We start from the raw sequence: 17,715 nt of genomic DNA on the forward strand, positions 1-17,715 counted from the left end.
GAATTATTAGTCAAGTATTATTCATCAAAGTTTGGGAAATTCAAATATAAAATCATGTAAAACAATTACTAGGCATGATTTTCGAATGATTCGGATAGGAAATTGTTTGTTATTTTTATTCCAAATGACAATGGAATTTCACAGTCGTTTTAATTTTGAGGAACTCATAATTTTTTTTTTCTTATTTTATGAAATTTTTGGAACTACATGTTTCAAATTTCATATAACAATAACTGAGAAGGTTTGTAGTTCCAAATTTCTTTTAACAATAACTGAGAAGCCTTATTAATTGGTTTGCCCATTGAAATTATCATTTAGTCTTACTTTACCACTTAAAACTTGTTTCGTCTCACTTTGCCTTATGAAACTGTCATTTTATTCTTAGTTCATCTCATTTTCGTGCATTCTATTAAATAAACGTCAAATTAAGGGGCTTTTATGAATATTTTATTTTTGACACAACTCTTTTGCCTCCAACTTGCCTCCTAAAACAATCTTATTCCATTTTTGATAACTCTTATCCAAACCCCTGTTTGTCTCTCTTGCACATTGATGCAGAATCATAGTTGCAACCATTTGATTCAATGAGTGTCTTAAATTAGATTTTGAAGCACATCACATTATTTGCTTTTGAAACACAATGCATTATTTGCTTTTGCCAATGACTACAACTACAACTCCATATTAATCAGCAAGAGAAACAGACGGGGTTTGAATTAGCGTTATCGAAAATGGATTTGGGATTGTTTTAGCAAGCAAGTTGGAGGCAAAGATTTAAATCAAAAATAAAATTTCCATACTACCCTTTAATTTAACGTTGATTTAACGGAATAGCCGAAAATAGAGTGAACTGAGACCAAATGAGACATAAATGGCAGTTTCATGGAGGAAAGTGAAACAAAACCAGTTTTAAAGGGTAAAATGAGACTAAATTACAGTTTCAGGGGCAAATCAATTACTAAGCCTAATTGAGAAACTTGAATATACCCATAACTTAGCTGAACACTCATTCATATAACTTAAAAAAGCCATAATCCATCAAATATGTTCTCCCAATTGCATTAATATGAAGTAGAATTTATTTTTTTACAACTTGTTTTGCTTTAAAAGGAGAAGTGGAGGTCCATGCTACTTGGCCAATCCTCTCAAAGGACCAATAAACAACGTTGTTATGCCCGGCAGAGAAAGGTGGTACGTCATGGGATTTGACAATACAGCTAACGTTTGCAAAATTGTCTGTGTTTCTGAAAATTTAACAGACACGTCCCTTACAAGGTTTTGATCGTTCTGATTCTAACAGATGCACATGATGTTTGGCCATTGCGGATATTTCCTTATCCGAGGATACAGATATTATAATTGAGACTTTTGGTGAATGGAAGCATGGCATATATTTCGCTTATACAAATTGTCTTCCTACACACCACTACATTTGGTTCTGAGCTATAAGAGATAAATCCATAAGACGCATAAAACTTGCATCGATATAATTTTTGGACTGGGAAGAGAAGACGAGACCTCGTCATCTTCAGTTACACTAAAAGCCTGGTTTCCTTGAAGAATTGGGGCAAGTTGGTCGGAAGAAAAGTGTGCCGTTGGGCAATATTTGAAGCTGCGTGGCAGTTTGAGTAACTAGTTCAAGTTTTTTTGTTTGTTCTGTTTTAAGGGTTATAATTAGATTAGCGTTGATCAGTAAAATGAGCATTTGTGAAGTTATTGTGCTCGTTCACTTAGCTACGGATGTTGATAATCATAATACTGATGGAGCTCGTTTGGAAATTATTGTGGAAAAATGAGCATTTGTTAAGCTGTTGTGTTTGTTTTCTTGAGCATGCATTAAGCTATTGTGTTCATTTTCTTTGTTATGAATGTTGGTAATCATGTTACTGATAGATCTCGTTTGGAAATGATTGTGGAGAAATGAGCATTTGTTAAGTTGTTGTGTTTGTTTTCTTGAGCATTTGTTAAGCTATTGTGTTCATTTTCTTTGTTATAAATGCTGGTAATCATATTACTGATAGAGCTCGTTTGGAAATGATTCTCGAAAAAGGTGCAACATACTTGAAAATTACTATGAAAAAGCAAATGGAATGTGTTTCTTCCTAAGATTACTATTATAGGGGCGATGTGTAGATGCACCATGTACTGGTTGCTTCTTCCCCGACTCGCCCTTAATCTTTTTTATAAATGAATGTTAATGGTTTGGTTAAATTGGTTTGATAACCGAGAAATTAAATTGTAACTTGTAATGCGTTTCTGATCATCAGATTAGGTACGAAATTGGACAAAATTGGCTTGGGAAGGCCTACCCGCGCCAACCGGGGGTATGTGGAATTCGCAATCAATGAGCACACCTTACGTATGTTCATGACCAGTGGATGTTCCACATATAGCCATCTTTCAAGCACATAAGGAAAAATATATATTACTCTTCTGTTTGTTTATTCATAAGTAATTTGTTTCTTACCATCCAACACTACGCCAAAATCCGGCCCAAGTTGCAGAGGAATCAAATGTTTTTAAGTCGAAGTCATTGTGTATACATGGATGATGACCCTTGAGGTCCTTAATGAATTACATATTTTGAGAAAATAGAGCTTGCATGGACCTCCAACGTCCGTGAACACATATAGCCCTATCCCTGAGGGTACGAGGGCCATCTCCAATGGATATGGTTATAAGGTTATAGGCCAAATTTTAACCCGAAGTGCCACAATACTCAACTTCAATGAAAGGTTGGGCCAAAAAAATGAGAACCCACCAGGTCAAAGAATAGCCAAAAGGCTATTGGGCTGGGCATGTTAAGCCCGCCTAGCAGCCCCAATTGTGGAGCCCAGCACCAACACCTTTTTGGGTTTCTTGACATCTGGGTGGACACTTGATTCTTTAATGGGAAACCAGATCTCCTCCGAATCCAAAAGAACTGTGCCCACTCATCAAATGATCCGGATCATTGAAATTTGATCCAACAACTACAAATAAGAGGTCCATCTAAAAGTTATAATAATTGTAGCTATTAGATCAAATTTCAATGACTCAAATCATTTGATCTTTAGGTTCAGTTCTTTTGGGTCCGGAGGGGATCCGGTTCCCTATAATGGGTATTCTAAATGAAAAAGTGCAATAAACTATACACATAAATCTCTCTTTTAACTAAATTAGGACCTCAATTTTAAAAAGATGATTCTACCTAATCTTTACTACCTTGACTCATTTTAATCCATTTCTCACTTTCTATCCACCTTAAAAAATCATGTTTCGGTAATTTTATTTTCATATGATATAAGTAGTAGTTAATAAATTTAAAAAGTAAACTTAAAAACTAATAAATTATTAAATCATGTCTTGGTAACCTTATGTTCGTATGATATAAGTAGTACTTAATAAATTTAAAGAGTAAAATTAAAACTAAGAAATTATTAAGGGGCTATGTTTAGCCATTTTGGTTGGAAATGATATATGAATATGGCTTGTCACTATTCATTAAAAAATAATTTCTTACATGACTATAATTCTAGATGGGGACTATACATAGTCTTTTCGGTTGGAGATGGCCTAAGGTTATCTCCAATGGAGGTTATCTCCAACGGAGAAGGCTAAAAGTCCAAAAGCCAAAACATAGCTTGATTTGGCCAAGAACTCATTTCCAACCCATGGCTAGGCTATAATTGTCACGCCTCGATCCTGATCTTTATTGATTGACTTTAGGTTGTCGACCTCTCTATCAAACAAATCTCTGCTGACCTGAGTCTGAAGGTGCTCTGAATGACGTATCCTGAACTGAAGGTGCAACTGGACCACCAACATTAGCCATCGTTGTGCTCATATCAATACTTACCCCCTTCGGGCACTTGCTCATGAAATGACCAACCTGGCCACACTGAAAACATATCAAAGTCCCATCTATGCATGGACCGCTATGTCGGTCGACGTTCACAGTGTGAGCAAACTCGTGGTATGGTTGTTTGAGACTGCGTCTGTGATCCTCCCCCAGAAGAACTATGGGATTTGCGCCCATGAAAGCGACTGTGATGACCTTACCTAGTAGAACGATGAGAATCTCTCCCAAAAGTAGTTGGTCATCTCGTGCAAATCCATGATGTCCCTTGTGAGTAAAGCCATAAGATCCACCAAATGTAAATTCAACAAGTCGTCGGGCCTCACCTGAAAATGTATCAAATATCTGACCCTCCGACCGGGTCCTTTTCTTCTGCTCACCACTAGCTCATGCATCACGCGCCTCATTAATCTCCGTAGTGCATACACGATCAATGGCCTGAGCATAGGATGTCAATCCCTGAATCGATAGTAGATTTTGAATACTAGGCTTAAATTCCCGAGTAAGTTTCTTTGTTTTCTTCTCCTCAGGGAGAGGTTGAGAAAATCGATAAAGTCTGGTGAAACGAGCCACATACTCAACAACTGTATTTGTGCTCTGCTCGATAGTAGCGAACTCCGCCTCGAGCTCGTCTGAAAAAGAATCTGGGAAGTACTGCTCTTAAAATGCCGTATGAAAACGCTCCCAAGTAATGGATCCACCGACTGCCAATACAGGACGAGTGATCTGCCACCACTCGTAAGCCTTGCCTGTCAACATATACGCAGCAAGATCTACTTGCTCATTTGACGAACAACGTAAGACGGTGAAAATCCTGGCAATCTGATTAATCTAAAACTTAGCCGCCCGCAGATCAGTATAACCATCGAATGAAGGTGGTTTATGAGTACGAAACTCTCTATACAAAGACTTCCCACTAGCAGAAGTCGCACAAATGTGAGCTTGCATAAGCTGAGCCAAATCCTCAATTGCTCGAAAATCACCATCGGGTCCACCATAGTCATGGCTAGCTTCTTGATCAGTGCCAGGAGCTATGTTATCATCGGGAACATCATCCTCAATTGACTCGGTAAAACCATGTGGAGTCGTCATTGTAAGTCTGAAGAATAAAAGAATTTAGAGTAAGCGAATAAATAAGACTCGGGACGAATCCACATTGCTTATGTAAAGGTCTAGCCACCCATAACCTACCCAAGGTTTCCTCACTCTAAGGTAAAGGTATGGGCATCTAATACCTAAGCTCTGATACCACCAAAAGTTGTCACGCCCCGATCCCAAGATACACCCGAAATCGACACGTGACGGTAAACTGTAGGGGGGATGCCAGGAAATACAAACTGAAATACTACACTGAAAATAACAATAATCACATCTTTTTAAGGAAAGTATAGGGGTAAACTAACACTCCAAGCTCTCTGAACTCTGTCTGCTACCCCAAAACTCTTCGTATCTACTAAAACCTGCATAATCGCCCCTACACCATAGGAATGGTGCAGCGGGCAAACAACAACCCGGATAAGCCGCGAAGGTCGTGTGAGTGACAATAATTCTATGTATGTGATACTATTAAAAACCAACCAATGATTCAGTTTAATTATAAATGTCAAATATAAAATCATATTTTATGAAATCATAATCAAGTCACTGAAAATCCCGAAGGAGTCACCCTGACATCCAACGGCTCGTCTGAAACAAATCATAAAAGCTCATAAACATAAACTCATACAACACAATGAAAAGTAAGGCTAGAACGACACAGTTCGGCCGAAGCCTACATCTCTGAAGCTATCTCAATTTGAAGAATCAACAAAGCAATTAATCGAGTTCCAGACCACTCAAAGGAACCAAGACACCAAAAGGGGATTCGGACCACTCAACGGAATCCAACCAAGATACGATTCCGGACCACTTAACGGAATCGTGAAGTAAAAGGGATTCTGGACCTCTTAACGGAATTCAAGTGGATACGATTCCAGACCACTCAACTGAATCTAGACGGAGCAGGGAATCGGACCACTTAACAGAACCCCAGTGGAAACCTAGTTCCGGAATACTCAACGGAACAAAGCAGAAGTCCAAGGAATATAGCAACGCTCGAAGAACAAGACATGAAACAAGTACTCAAAATACAAAAGCTCAACGAAACAAGAAATGAAACAAAGCACAAGGTACACAATTATAACGGCTGAACGAAACGAGAAATGAAATAATGATACGATATGTGAAACAAGTCTCGAAGCAACAAACCCCATGACAATGGGTTCATGGTCCATTACTAGCCCTCACATTTCATCACATCAAGCCAATCATACAAAACAAACTATATTTCCAATATGCACGTCAAATCACATTTCATAAAACTACATCGATGGCTAAGTATTAAAAATAACAATTCAATAGAAAACACATTTACAAAACCATATCCACACAGGATAACAATTACAAAAACAGGGTAATTACCAATATCACATGTATTAAAGTCACTCACATGGAGCGCGCACTACGACTCCCTAGCACGAATATCGAGGCGTCACGAACGATCGTCCCTTAGAACAAATATCAAATCACGTTTCAAAATTTTATTGATAGAACACGTAATCGTAGCTTGTGCATGTCATCTAGGACATTCTAGAATGATTTGGGATCCATTGACCAAAAGTTAACTATGGGTCAAAGGTCAACTGTCTGGTCTACAACCCTAGCAATTCAATCTAGAAGATCCACACATCGGATTTCAGATCTGTAACTTCCTAAGGTCCTCATTATACTCATAGAACGACATACTAAAACTTCATCATGATCCGACAGTCGGATCTCTGCTAATCACAAATTAAAGTGGCAGTTAATTAGCTGATCAACTGCGAAACTACGTTAAAACATTAGAATTTCACTAAACGGATGTCAAAAATGGATTTAAAATGTCGAAAAACCCTAAGATAGTTCATGGGCCAAAACCCAAAAAAATCAACAAAAGTCAATGGTCCCTTTAGGCAATCTTTAGAACTCCATATCTCATCGTTTCTCAACCAAATTTGACCCATAATATACCAAAACGAAGCTAGAGAAGTGTAGAACATAATTACACCCTTGAAGCCCAAATGGTGGCCGGAGGTGGCCGGAAAATGGCCTGAAAGACAGCTGTCCGCGGGAAAACTGGTAACTCACCGGCAAACTTTAAACGTCCATAACTCTGTAAATACTCAACGAAATTGAGTGATTCAAAAATGAAAATCATAGCTTGGAACTAGACGAACAGATTGACATCTTTTTAGATGGATAAATCGCGGTGGTTTTGCTGAAAAATTGTCTGGAAGGTCACGGGTTCGCCGGAAGCAGGGCAAACTTTAAGTCATTATAACTTTCTCATTTTTCAACCAAATTACACGATCCAAACATGAAAATTCATCTACACGTCGTGAGAAATCCAATTATGGTGCTTAGAGGTCTCAATTTGCTCATAATATAGGTGAAATTGACCTGCAAAATGACGGCTCAAATGGAGGTTCTTGATTTGTTTGATCCCGAGGTAAACTCGAGTATCCAACACATAAAACAGGTTCCTGGGATGATGGTGAACACAGTGAGGATGTTTGCAAGGTCCAATTTGCTGGAAAAGAAATGGTGGTGGATGGTGGCGTGTCCCGGTGAAGAAGAGTGAATGAGAGGGAGAGTAACGGGAGAAAGAAGAAGAGTAAAAGAAGAATCAAGAAAAATGGGGACCAATCTGTGGGTCCCACGTGGCAGACAACAAATTTCACCTGTTCAATTGTCAATTTTCCAAAATGCCTTCGATGATTAAAGGTTCGTAGAATCTTCATTATAACTCCAAATTACATTCTGTTTGCTCCCACGCATTCGTTTCGACGAGCACTATCCAAATATATAAAGATAAGTGAAAAAACAAAAACTTAGGGATCAAATACGTCGTAAATATAAAAGCGTCAAAACTAAGAATAAGAATACGAAATACGTAATTTTAAACGGTGAAATCCGAGAATAGATTTTGCAATAATTCTATGGAGTCCACTAGACTATAATTTGACCAAAGGGGCATTAGGCTGGCTAAATGTAGCCCCCCTCTTAGGCCATCTTCAACCGAGGGGCTATGTTTAGCCTTGTTCAGAGTTATAGCCCTGCAAGAAATGATTTTTAAATGAACAATGCCAAACCATATTTATATACCATCTCCAATCGAAGAGGCTATTTTTTAGCTCCTCAATAATTTATTATTTTTAAGTTTGTTGTTTAATTTTATTGGTTAATTGAATTAAACTACCATATTAAAATAAGGCTATCCACACATATTTTGAGTGTAACTTATCGCTAAATGAATAAAATAAGGTTATTTGTTAAATGTTGTTTAAGTTTCATGTTATTAAATATTTTAATTTTACTTGCATGCTAACAACTTAGACATTAATTCAAAGATCACAATTTAATTGAAATACAACTTAATTGAAATACAACATCTTAAATATTAAAACTACAACAACTTAAGTATTAAAACTATAACAACTTAGATATTAAAAATTATAACAAATTAGGAGTTTAAAGAATGTGAACAATTGAAATAAAATAAGGTAAAATTATTAAGAAATATCCTTGTAATATATTGTAGAATCCTTGTAATATATCATCATTACTGTAAAATATTTACTTTCTTATTAGTTATATCACCATTACTTGATGTTTTTGTATATATTTTGGTTTCTTTGCTGTTGATAAATACAGAAAACTAGTCAACCACTGCCTGCAATTCTTCTAGCCTTCTATTAGTTTCACTATTATAGTTTTCTAAGAAAGATAGTATGAAAGGGTGAAAATGATATGAGAAATAGTGTAGACATAGCTTAGTATTTATATAAAAAAAAATTATAATTTTTTTCTCAAATTTCGTCCTTGAAAAAAAAAAATCAAAATATGACTTCAGCTAGTAAGTAGGATGCTGATAGCATGGGCCCCTCAAATGGGCTGGGTGGCTGGCTCAACATGCCCAGCCCGATGGTCAAAGGGTTTGAGTTTGGCCTAATGGGTCATTTTTTCTTTTGGCTCAAACCTCCATTTGAGATAAGTTTTGTTCAATTTCGGGCTAAAACATAGCCTATGGGTTGATCCATTGGAGATGGCTTTAGCCATTTCTTGGGACCTAACTTCTTAGTTGCAATAATTAATTCAAATTCAACTGTTAAATTTGAAAACATATAACGGTAGTTTATCTAAATTAATCAATAAATTTAAAAATATAAACTTAAAAAATAATACATTATTGAAGGGGCTGTGTTTACCCTTCGGTTGGAAATGATATATGTGCATGGCCTAACACTGTTCATTTAACAATAATTTTTTTTTTGCAGGGATATATAAACTTAAAAAATACAACCCAACGACTGAACGGGGCTATGTTTAGCCATTTCGGTTGAAAATGGCATCCAATGAAGAAGTCTAAAAGTCCAAAAACCAAAAAAAATAGCTTTGGGTACCAAACAAACGGGCTTTCATTTTGTACGTGCGAGTGCAAGCAATTCACACGTACACATTGGGTGGTTGTGCAAAGGAATTCACGGTTGGGTTTAACGTCTGTTCAGGAGCTACATTGACATATCCAATTTGCACAGTCGTTGTATTGCAGAGGTGTCTGTACTAAAACAAAAGTAATTGCATAAAATACATGTCTCTACACGTGCACAAGGGGCCAGTTTGCATTAAAGTTACATACAAACTCACTCCTAATGTTTTGTCGAAAGCAACAAGATTTACACCACCAAAGGAACAAAAAGGCTGGCTTCTTATTTTTTATCCTTCCCCCGTTTTTTTTTTCACACCCAAATGCCTTTCAGAAGAGGTTTGGTTGATGCTATCTCCCCGAAAGTCTTGATCAAATCGGACCAAGATTCATTGGCTTCCTCTTCTGTCTGAAGATCCAACCCCAACTCCTCTTCTACATCATCCGAAGCTGATATGAGCAAGAACTCACATCCTTCGTAGTTCAAGAAGTCGGGTGGATCAGCTGGGTGGTACCGTAATTTCCCAAACAGGCCTTGCAGGTGGGCAGGAAAATTAGCTGTGCGCTTGTTCTGTAGCCCTCTGGACCGAGAACTAGTTCTGCTGCTGGCGTGTTGATCAGGGTTCTTTATCTGAATATGAAATGAGCCTTCATGTTTAATGTTAAGGGACTCCTGAGGCTTATTGCTCTCATTTTCGGGTGGGAACCCCAGCTTGTAAATCAGATGAGTGTGGGGTTTCTTTCACCCCTCGTGCCGCAGAATGCGGTAAACGCCTTCTCCTAATGCCCTTGCTTCAGAAGTATGTCTGTGTTCTCTTGTTTTAGTTTCATACTCCTCTGCAATATAACATACATAGAATGAACACTGATCTCTACCCATCTTTTTTGGATTACGTCCAAAACTACAAATAAATTGCTCAAAATGAGACTGTTAACACTTGAAGTATACATTGTCATCACCATGTGTTACGGTATCTGTCATATACAAAAATTTCTCCAGAAGTATGAGTAGTAACTCATGCGACCATAGCACTATCACAAGAAATTAACTCTGTACCCTGACCAAAGTATAAAACATCATCAGGTAGCACTTATCAGACACAAAATTTTCTCCAAAACAAGTTTCCAAATATATATACTAGAACTATTATGTGGGATTACCGATTCACTAAATACCCTAGATTCATGGATTAGTCCATATTATTAATTAAATACATTAAATTCGTGAACCAATCCATATTATAACATCAAGATTAGTAACACGCTACGAAAAATAAGCTGAGAATTAACCACACAAAACAACAAAAAAAAGGTTGATGAATTTAGTGTAGGTTGACGAATGAAACCTAAAGAATTAGACAACTTAACCCCCTTGAAGAGCAGTTTTCACATCATCAATATTCGTGGCGACCATCTCAACAAAACCCCAGTAGGGTCTGCCTTTCTTTCCTGGATCTGGAAGGCTTTTCCTTCCCATCACTATGAACCTCAGCAATGGCTGCTTCTCAATGTTCACTTCCTGCCTGCCATGCCCACCACCTTCACTTTTTCCGCCACCACCCGAACCCTTCTCGCTTTCACCAGAACATTTCGGTCCCTTCTTCTTTGCCATCGCACCTTCTTTACCCGAATCGGGGTCCTGCTTTTCTTCAACTGGCCTCTCACCAGACTCCGGCCTTAAAACAATGTACAACCGTTGAACGTCGTCTGGGCCGGTAGAAGAAACATATTTCCCCCCCTTCCTGCCATCTAATTTTGTCACACAATCAACATAGCACATTAATATCACTATCAAATCAACATTTAACTTCAACTTCCATATTAGGGTCTAGTCAACAAACACATAAAATCATTATTTCATTCAGGACAGAATTCAAACACGAGCTCGGATACAAAGATAAACACGTTGAACCACTTGAGCACAGATATAAACAGAAACAAACCTGAATTTCAACTTGGGCATCATCTTTAGTCTTAACTTCTTGGCCTTGTCCCATTTTACAACGCTTGTGAAACAACGCCTATTGAAAGTTGCAAATTTTCTACTTATGTTTTTGCCAAGAAGAGAAAATCTGAGAACCTTCGTTAATTTGTTCATTTCAGCAAGGAAGCGGAAGGAAAAAGTGAAATTAGAAAGTAATCAACAACTGGACACCTCACACTTGCAGGCACCGTTTCTTATGAACATGATACGTTTACTATGTATAGGTGCCACGTATTGATCTATCATGCAATACACACAGGCACTGTATGAGCCTCTGATAAAGTAATTTTTTTAACAAAGGATAAAGTAATTTTTGTTGAATTCATATTAAGGATGGACAATCAGGATTGTTGCATCAGACTATCTCGAATTAGATTAATTTGAAGAATTAAGTTGGACTATAGCTTAGAATAAACTAAGCTAGACTAGCTTAGTGAACCGTTCAGTGCACTGTCGGACTAAAAAGTAGGATAAATAATATTATATTATTTAATTAATAAATATTAATATTTTATTATTATCCTATATTTTTTTCCCTCTTTTCCTTCCTTCACCGTCACTCTCTCCCTCTTTCTTTCCCTTCTCCGTCCCACCCTTCCTTCTCCCAGATTAGACATCTCAATTCTAGTCTCTATTTCTCTCTTTTTTCTGTCCAACTCCCTCTCGATTCCAGTCTCTCTCTCCTCTCTTCCTGGCTCTAGTTATGTGTTATTCGACAAAACCTCACATCTCCATTTTTACCGACGAGTTGCAGGTTTTCCATCGTGTTTTCTAACCAAATCTCGTCGAATTGGATGAGGTTAGCACCACCAACAAACTGCTCTCCATCCTTGGACACAGATCGAAGCCTTGCATGCTCAAATCTGTCATGGATTTGAAGAAACCCAAAACATGCCGAGACTTCCGGGCCAATTTCCGGCCACCTCCGACCACCTTTTGGCCTCGATTCAGGTAGAAATGGAATCCCCTCACTCCCAGCTTCTGTTTGGTATATTTTTTATGTGAAAATTGGTTGTGAAACGCATTTGAAAGAGATAGTCGAATCAAAAAGTTAACGGCAGTGTGTGGTCAAAGGTCACAAGGAGTGGCTGTGAGTAGTCGTCGAGTGGGACAAGGATGAGAGAGATGATGGTCTTAGCTAGTCCCATGGTTCTCAGGGGTAATCACTAAGACCGGATAGTCCTGCCTTTAGTTGAGGCGAGTGAAAGCTAGTCTCATTAAAGCTAATCCTTGCTAGGAACAAACATGGGACTGGACTAACCCTTAATTTTGTCCAGTCCAGTGAACTTTAACGAGGGCAAACAAATGCCCCCTCAAGGATAAAAGTAAGGATAATGTTGCGAGATTAAAATTTTAAATTAAATTTGTAAAATAAAATGATGTGGTGGTTAATAGTTGAATTATTACTTAAGTGTTAATTAATTTGTTTATCTTAATTGTTAAAATAAGACAATCGTGAGACACTATTAACTTAACTATGGTGGTTGATGATTAGAAGTGTTGATTAACGTGTTTGTTTTATATTGGTGATACATTATTTGATTTAAAAATTTAATCTCCTTAACATTATTCAATAAGTAAGTTTAGGGTAAAGAAGTCACACTGCTAACTAACTAACGGAAGAAAAGAAATATTTACTCACCTTTAAAATTAATTATTGATGTGTGACTCTTCTTTATTTTTTTTATTACAAACGAAATATTTCGTTAATTTACATTAAAAATTTTGCATACAGCGTTTAAGCTTGACACGTTGTAATTTTTATTTCATCTGAAGGTATGGATGGAACATTCTTGGGCTATTCATTGAACCTTTTTTGTTCTTATAATATTTTGTCTAAAAAAAACTTTGCTTTCGGCAGTCAAGTTATTTTAAAGTTCAGTTTAAACCACTAACGAGGCAAAAAACTACAAGGACCATGTACGAGCCACGCCGTGGTTCAACATTCTAGTAGATAGATGTCGGATTTTTATCTATGCATTCGAGTTTAATTTTTTTTTTTCTCTTCTAAATTGTTGTATAGGCATGATCTATCGGAACGCGAGAAACACCTGCAAAAGATATAAAAAGCAATTTTGAACTCTCCTTTTTTCCCCAGTAATGATAAAAGATTATGAAAAAGAGAATTGTTATTAGCACTCCGAACTTTCTATAATTAGAAAGAAAAATACACTTGTGAGTAGTTTAGAATGAGATTTTTAAAGTGCTAATAACAATTCCCTATGAAAAAAATGAAGGAATCACGTCATCAATTTTGAGAGAATTATTAAGGGAATTCTAACGAAAAGGGCCTATCACTATTCATTCTTAATCAAAAGGACATTTTGTGTATGAAAAGTCTATAATGGATCAAGCTCTTTTCTTTATTTACTCTTATGCCATTATTTTATTATTGTAGCGGGATCCACAATGATATTGATATTTCTGTCTGAAAATATATTATTTTACATGATATTATTCAACTTATGCTAATTTACTGCCAGCTCTTCATGTTTTCATCATGTTGTCAATGTTATGCAGCTCTTCTTCTGTCAAATTGTTCCAATAATGTTCATCACCTTCTACTAGCTTTGCATCTCTTTCTCTATCTTTGTTCACCTTGTAGTACATTTCTGCTATTTCTTCTTTGAAATATTGAGGTTTCCAATAGGGCTGATGACTGATCATTGTCTTACTGTAAATATACATTTCTTCTTTTTCTGCTACTAATACTATATCATACCTAAAATCTTCAAGCTCAGCTAAAGCTAGCATTTGGATCCCTCGAAATTTTAGAATATTTTTGTATGAAGGAGTCCACCTATGTGAGGAGATAGGGGATAGTTTAAATGACTCTTCATTAATCATGGCTATACGCCTGGCTTTCTCCTTATGCATATATGTACATACCAATTTGGAGGACTACTAATAAAATTACGCAAATTTCTTTCCACCTTTCCAGATAATCTTCTACTACTTTTATAAGTTTTTCAGGAAAATATTCTAATTCGGAAATATGGTTAATGAATATTTTATCAAGATAGCCAAACTCTAATAGTAAGGGAGGGGTAACTTTTACCACATTATGCTTTTTCTGATGCTCATAACTAAAATGTCATGGTCTAAAATTTTTCATGTTAATCCTGGCCACAGTTATGCTAACCTCTGGTTTACAAATACAATTATCTGTACTATCACAAAGACATGGTGGATACATCTTTGTAATAATATTCATCCCTGGTTTTGGATCAAAGATGGACTGATACAAAGCACATTGTAATTGTAATTGTAACTCTTTCATGGACTATGATTCTTTGCTCAAGTTCTCATTTTGCATATTTGGTGCTATTATTCTTAATTTTACTTTTGAAATTTCTTCTAATAGGATCTCATCTATTATTAAGTCTAAATATATATTACTAAGAAAAATTTCATATCTTTCTTGTTTTTCTTTGTCACTCAGATGCTGATGCTGCTCATTATTTTGATGATACTCCATTTCAATGTCTTCTTCTAAGAGCTCAATCTTAATCTCTTTTATGGGCTCATTAGCCTCTTGTTCTATGGGTTCAATAACCTATTTTTCTTTATTCTTATGCTGATCAGTTTCTAAATCTATTTTCAATTCTCTTTTCAGGGTGTCACTTGCCTTTTGCTGCATTCTAAAAGATTGGAGTTCTTGGTTCATTTTGGTAAACTTACTAAGTAATGACTCATGATCTCTAGAAATAACTTGAAGGTTATGCTCAAGAGAATGAATATGATGCTGGCTTTGATGGATACTAAAATTAAAACTATGAAACTCTTGTTCTAAGGCTCTAATTAATTTTTCATGACCTAACCCCATGTTTGACTGTTTAATTTGGATATTCTAAACATTATCTAGGAAAACCTGCTGCCTATCAAAAAGCCCTGGTACTCTTGACTTATACCTCAGAGTTGGATTTCTAATTCCTTTAACAATATTGTCATTAAAGTTGAACGTTGGTACATGTGGTGATGCTGGTAAGTCTATGGTGAATCATTATGTTATTGAAAAGTGCTCTTCTACCTTGTGGTCTTGTACCATTTGAGGATGATGGTCCATGATATTCCATTCCTGTTCAACAAATTAATCTTGATAAGATATCAGCTAATGCATTGTCATTACCTTTTATATGTTCAAAAATTGGTTTAAACCCATTCCCTATAATTGAATCAACAAAATTAACTCATCTTCGAGCTGCCTGTCTATTAGCTTGTATCTTGTTATAATGAGAAGCTATATTTTGGCAATTTATTCTAATCGTAAATACTTCATTATGTAAAAATAAAGAGAATGCTTCAAGTGAATTAATTATTCCTAAAATTTCTAAATTTGTTGATGGTAATCTTGACTATACATCACTAAATTTTCCTGATGAATATCTACAAACTTGTTCGTCATACTTTGGTGACTCCTTATACTTTTTCTGGTATAGTATACTTGTCTATCCTAATGATGAAGCATCTGTTTGAACTATTTTGTAACTGTCGTCTAATGGTAATGTTAATCGCTTAAGTTTAATAATTTCTTCCTTTATATTTTGAACTAATTTAATATCTTCACTATTAAAATACTTTGTCTAGTTTTGCTAGTTTTACTATGTAATACTGTTATTTTTCTTCCTAAATTAGGGATAAAATTTCTTGCATAATTTAACAATCCTAAAAATGCTTGTAACTATTTCATATCTTCTAACTTATCGAGAAATTCTAAGACCTTTTTGGCTATATGATCTTGTACTTGGATTGTACCTGACTTGATATACATTCCTTAAAATTCTATATCTTGCTTTTCTAATGCTATTTTATTTTTGCTAATCACAATTCCATTATTGATAAATTCTTGTAAAACCATTTCTAAGTGGTTTCTATGTTCATTACAATTTTTACTATGTACTAAAAATATCATCTACATAAACACTACAAAAATTATCATATTTCTTGAAAATTTGATCCATCTTTCTTTGAAAGATTGACGGAGCATTTTTAAGTCCAAATGGCATAACAAGCCACTCAAAATGTCCTTTTGGACAAGTAAAAGTTGTCCACTCAATTGATTCTTCTGCTAATCTTATTTGCCAAAGTCCTGATTTACAATCAAATTTACTAAAATATTTACTCTCTTGAATTTTATTTATAAGCTAATCCTTATTTGGTAGCTTATAACTATCTTCATATGTATTATCATTTAATCTTTTGTAATTATAAACAATTCTAGCTTTACCTATCTTTAGTTTTGAATGTTTTCTTGCAATAAATGTTGCTAATCTATGTCTAGACCTAGAGGGTCTAATTACTTTTAAGTTTAACAACTCTTTTATTTGTTGCTCAAATTCTTGTTTGTCTATTAAACTAGAATGTATATCAGCTGTCTTTATGGTTAAAACTGGATTAATTATATCTAATTTTGCTATTATTTTATTTTTATTCCAATGTAACTATTGGTCTTCTCCTATAATTCTAGTTTGTTCTGCTAATTGTAATAATTCTTCCAAACTCTTTGGTTTATTTAACTGTAATATTTCTATACGCGTTCCTTCTTCTAAATCAGATATTCATGTTCAAAAATTTCTTCATCAAACTCTTCTATGTTATTATGCTCATCATTTTCTTTTGAGTTTTCTAAATAATAACCATCTTGACTACTAGATTCTTCTATACTTATATTTTTGTATGCTTCTACAGTATTACTTTGATCAGTTATTGTAATACCTCTTTTGAAAAATGTTATGTTAAGATTCATAAATAAAAAACCTTGTAAACTTTTCAAAAAATTTAAACCTAAAATGAATGGGTATGATCCTTGTAACGACCCGTCCCCAATTACTACGATTTTTATAATTTAAAAATGAGAAATTACGAAAATGCCCTTTGAGGCATATATGTTGATTTTTATTAACCGCCTTGTCGTATCATGTAAGATCTATTTTCTTGGCTTATTCGGGTAGTACTCGTTGACACGAGTGTGTGGGCGCAAACAGAATGTGTTTTGGAGTTATAACAAATGAGTTACTAACGTTTAAAGTCAGGGGTATTTTAGTAAATTGGTTATTTTCTGGAATGCTCCAGATTTTTTTTGGAGCATAATCTGATGGAACCACAATTGAAGAAAGATGGAAATAGGTAGTGGAGATAGGAAACAAAGGAGAGAAGAAGGGAAATGAGAGGGGTTTGGACGAATGGGGAGCAGAAGAAAGGAGGGGAAGGGAGAGAAACGAGAAGCACGAAATCAACCTTTGACCCGTGCGACCAGCGACCTGGTTGTAGCTGGAGGGTTTCTACGGTGAAATCCATTGTTTTTTTGACGATTTCAGCCGAACCACCACTCCCAAACATCATCTAGCCCTTCCCTATAAATACTCTCATTATCACTTAAATTATCTAAAC

At 35.7% G+C, this 17,715-nt stretch overlaps 1 protein-coding gene across 1 annotated transcript; it reads right to left on the reverse strand.

The window, feature by feature from the left end:
* Positions 1 to 9,654: 9,654 nt before the first annotated feature.
* Positions 9,655 to 11,338, reverse strand: LOC137709048 (uncharacterized). The gene is given in 4 exon segments (XM_068448191.1): positions 9,655 to 10,178; positions 10,710 to 11,050; positions 11,052 to 11,083; positions 11,285 to 11,338. Coding segments are annotated over 4 exon segments (951 nt in total).
* Between the last annotated feature and the right edge of the window lie 6,377 nt (positions 11,339 to 17,715).

Source organism: Pyrus communis, chromosome 11, assembly GCF_963583255.1.
Source record: "Pyrus communis chromosome 11, drPyrComm1.1, whole genome shotgun sequence".
In the NCBI taxonomy this organism is placed as follows: Eukaryota; Viridiplantae; Streptophyta; class Magnoliopsida; order Rosales; family Rosaceae; genus Pyrus; species Pyrus communis.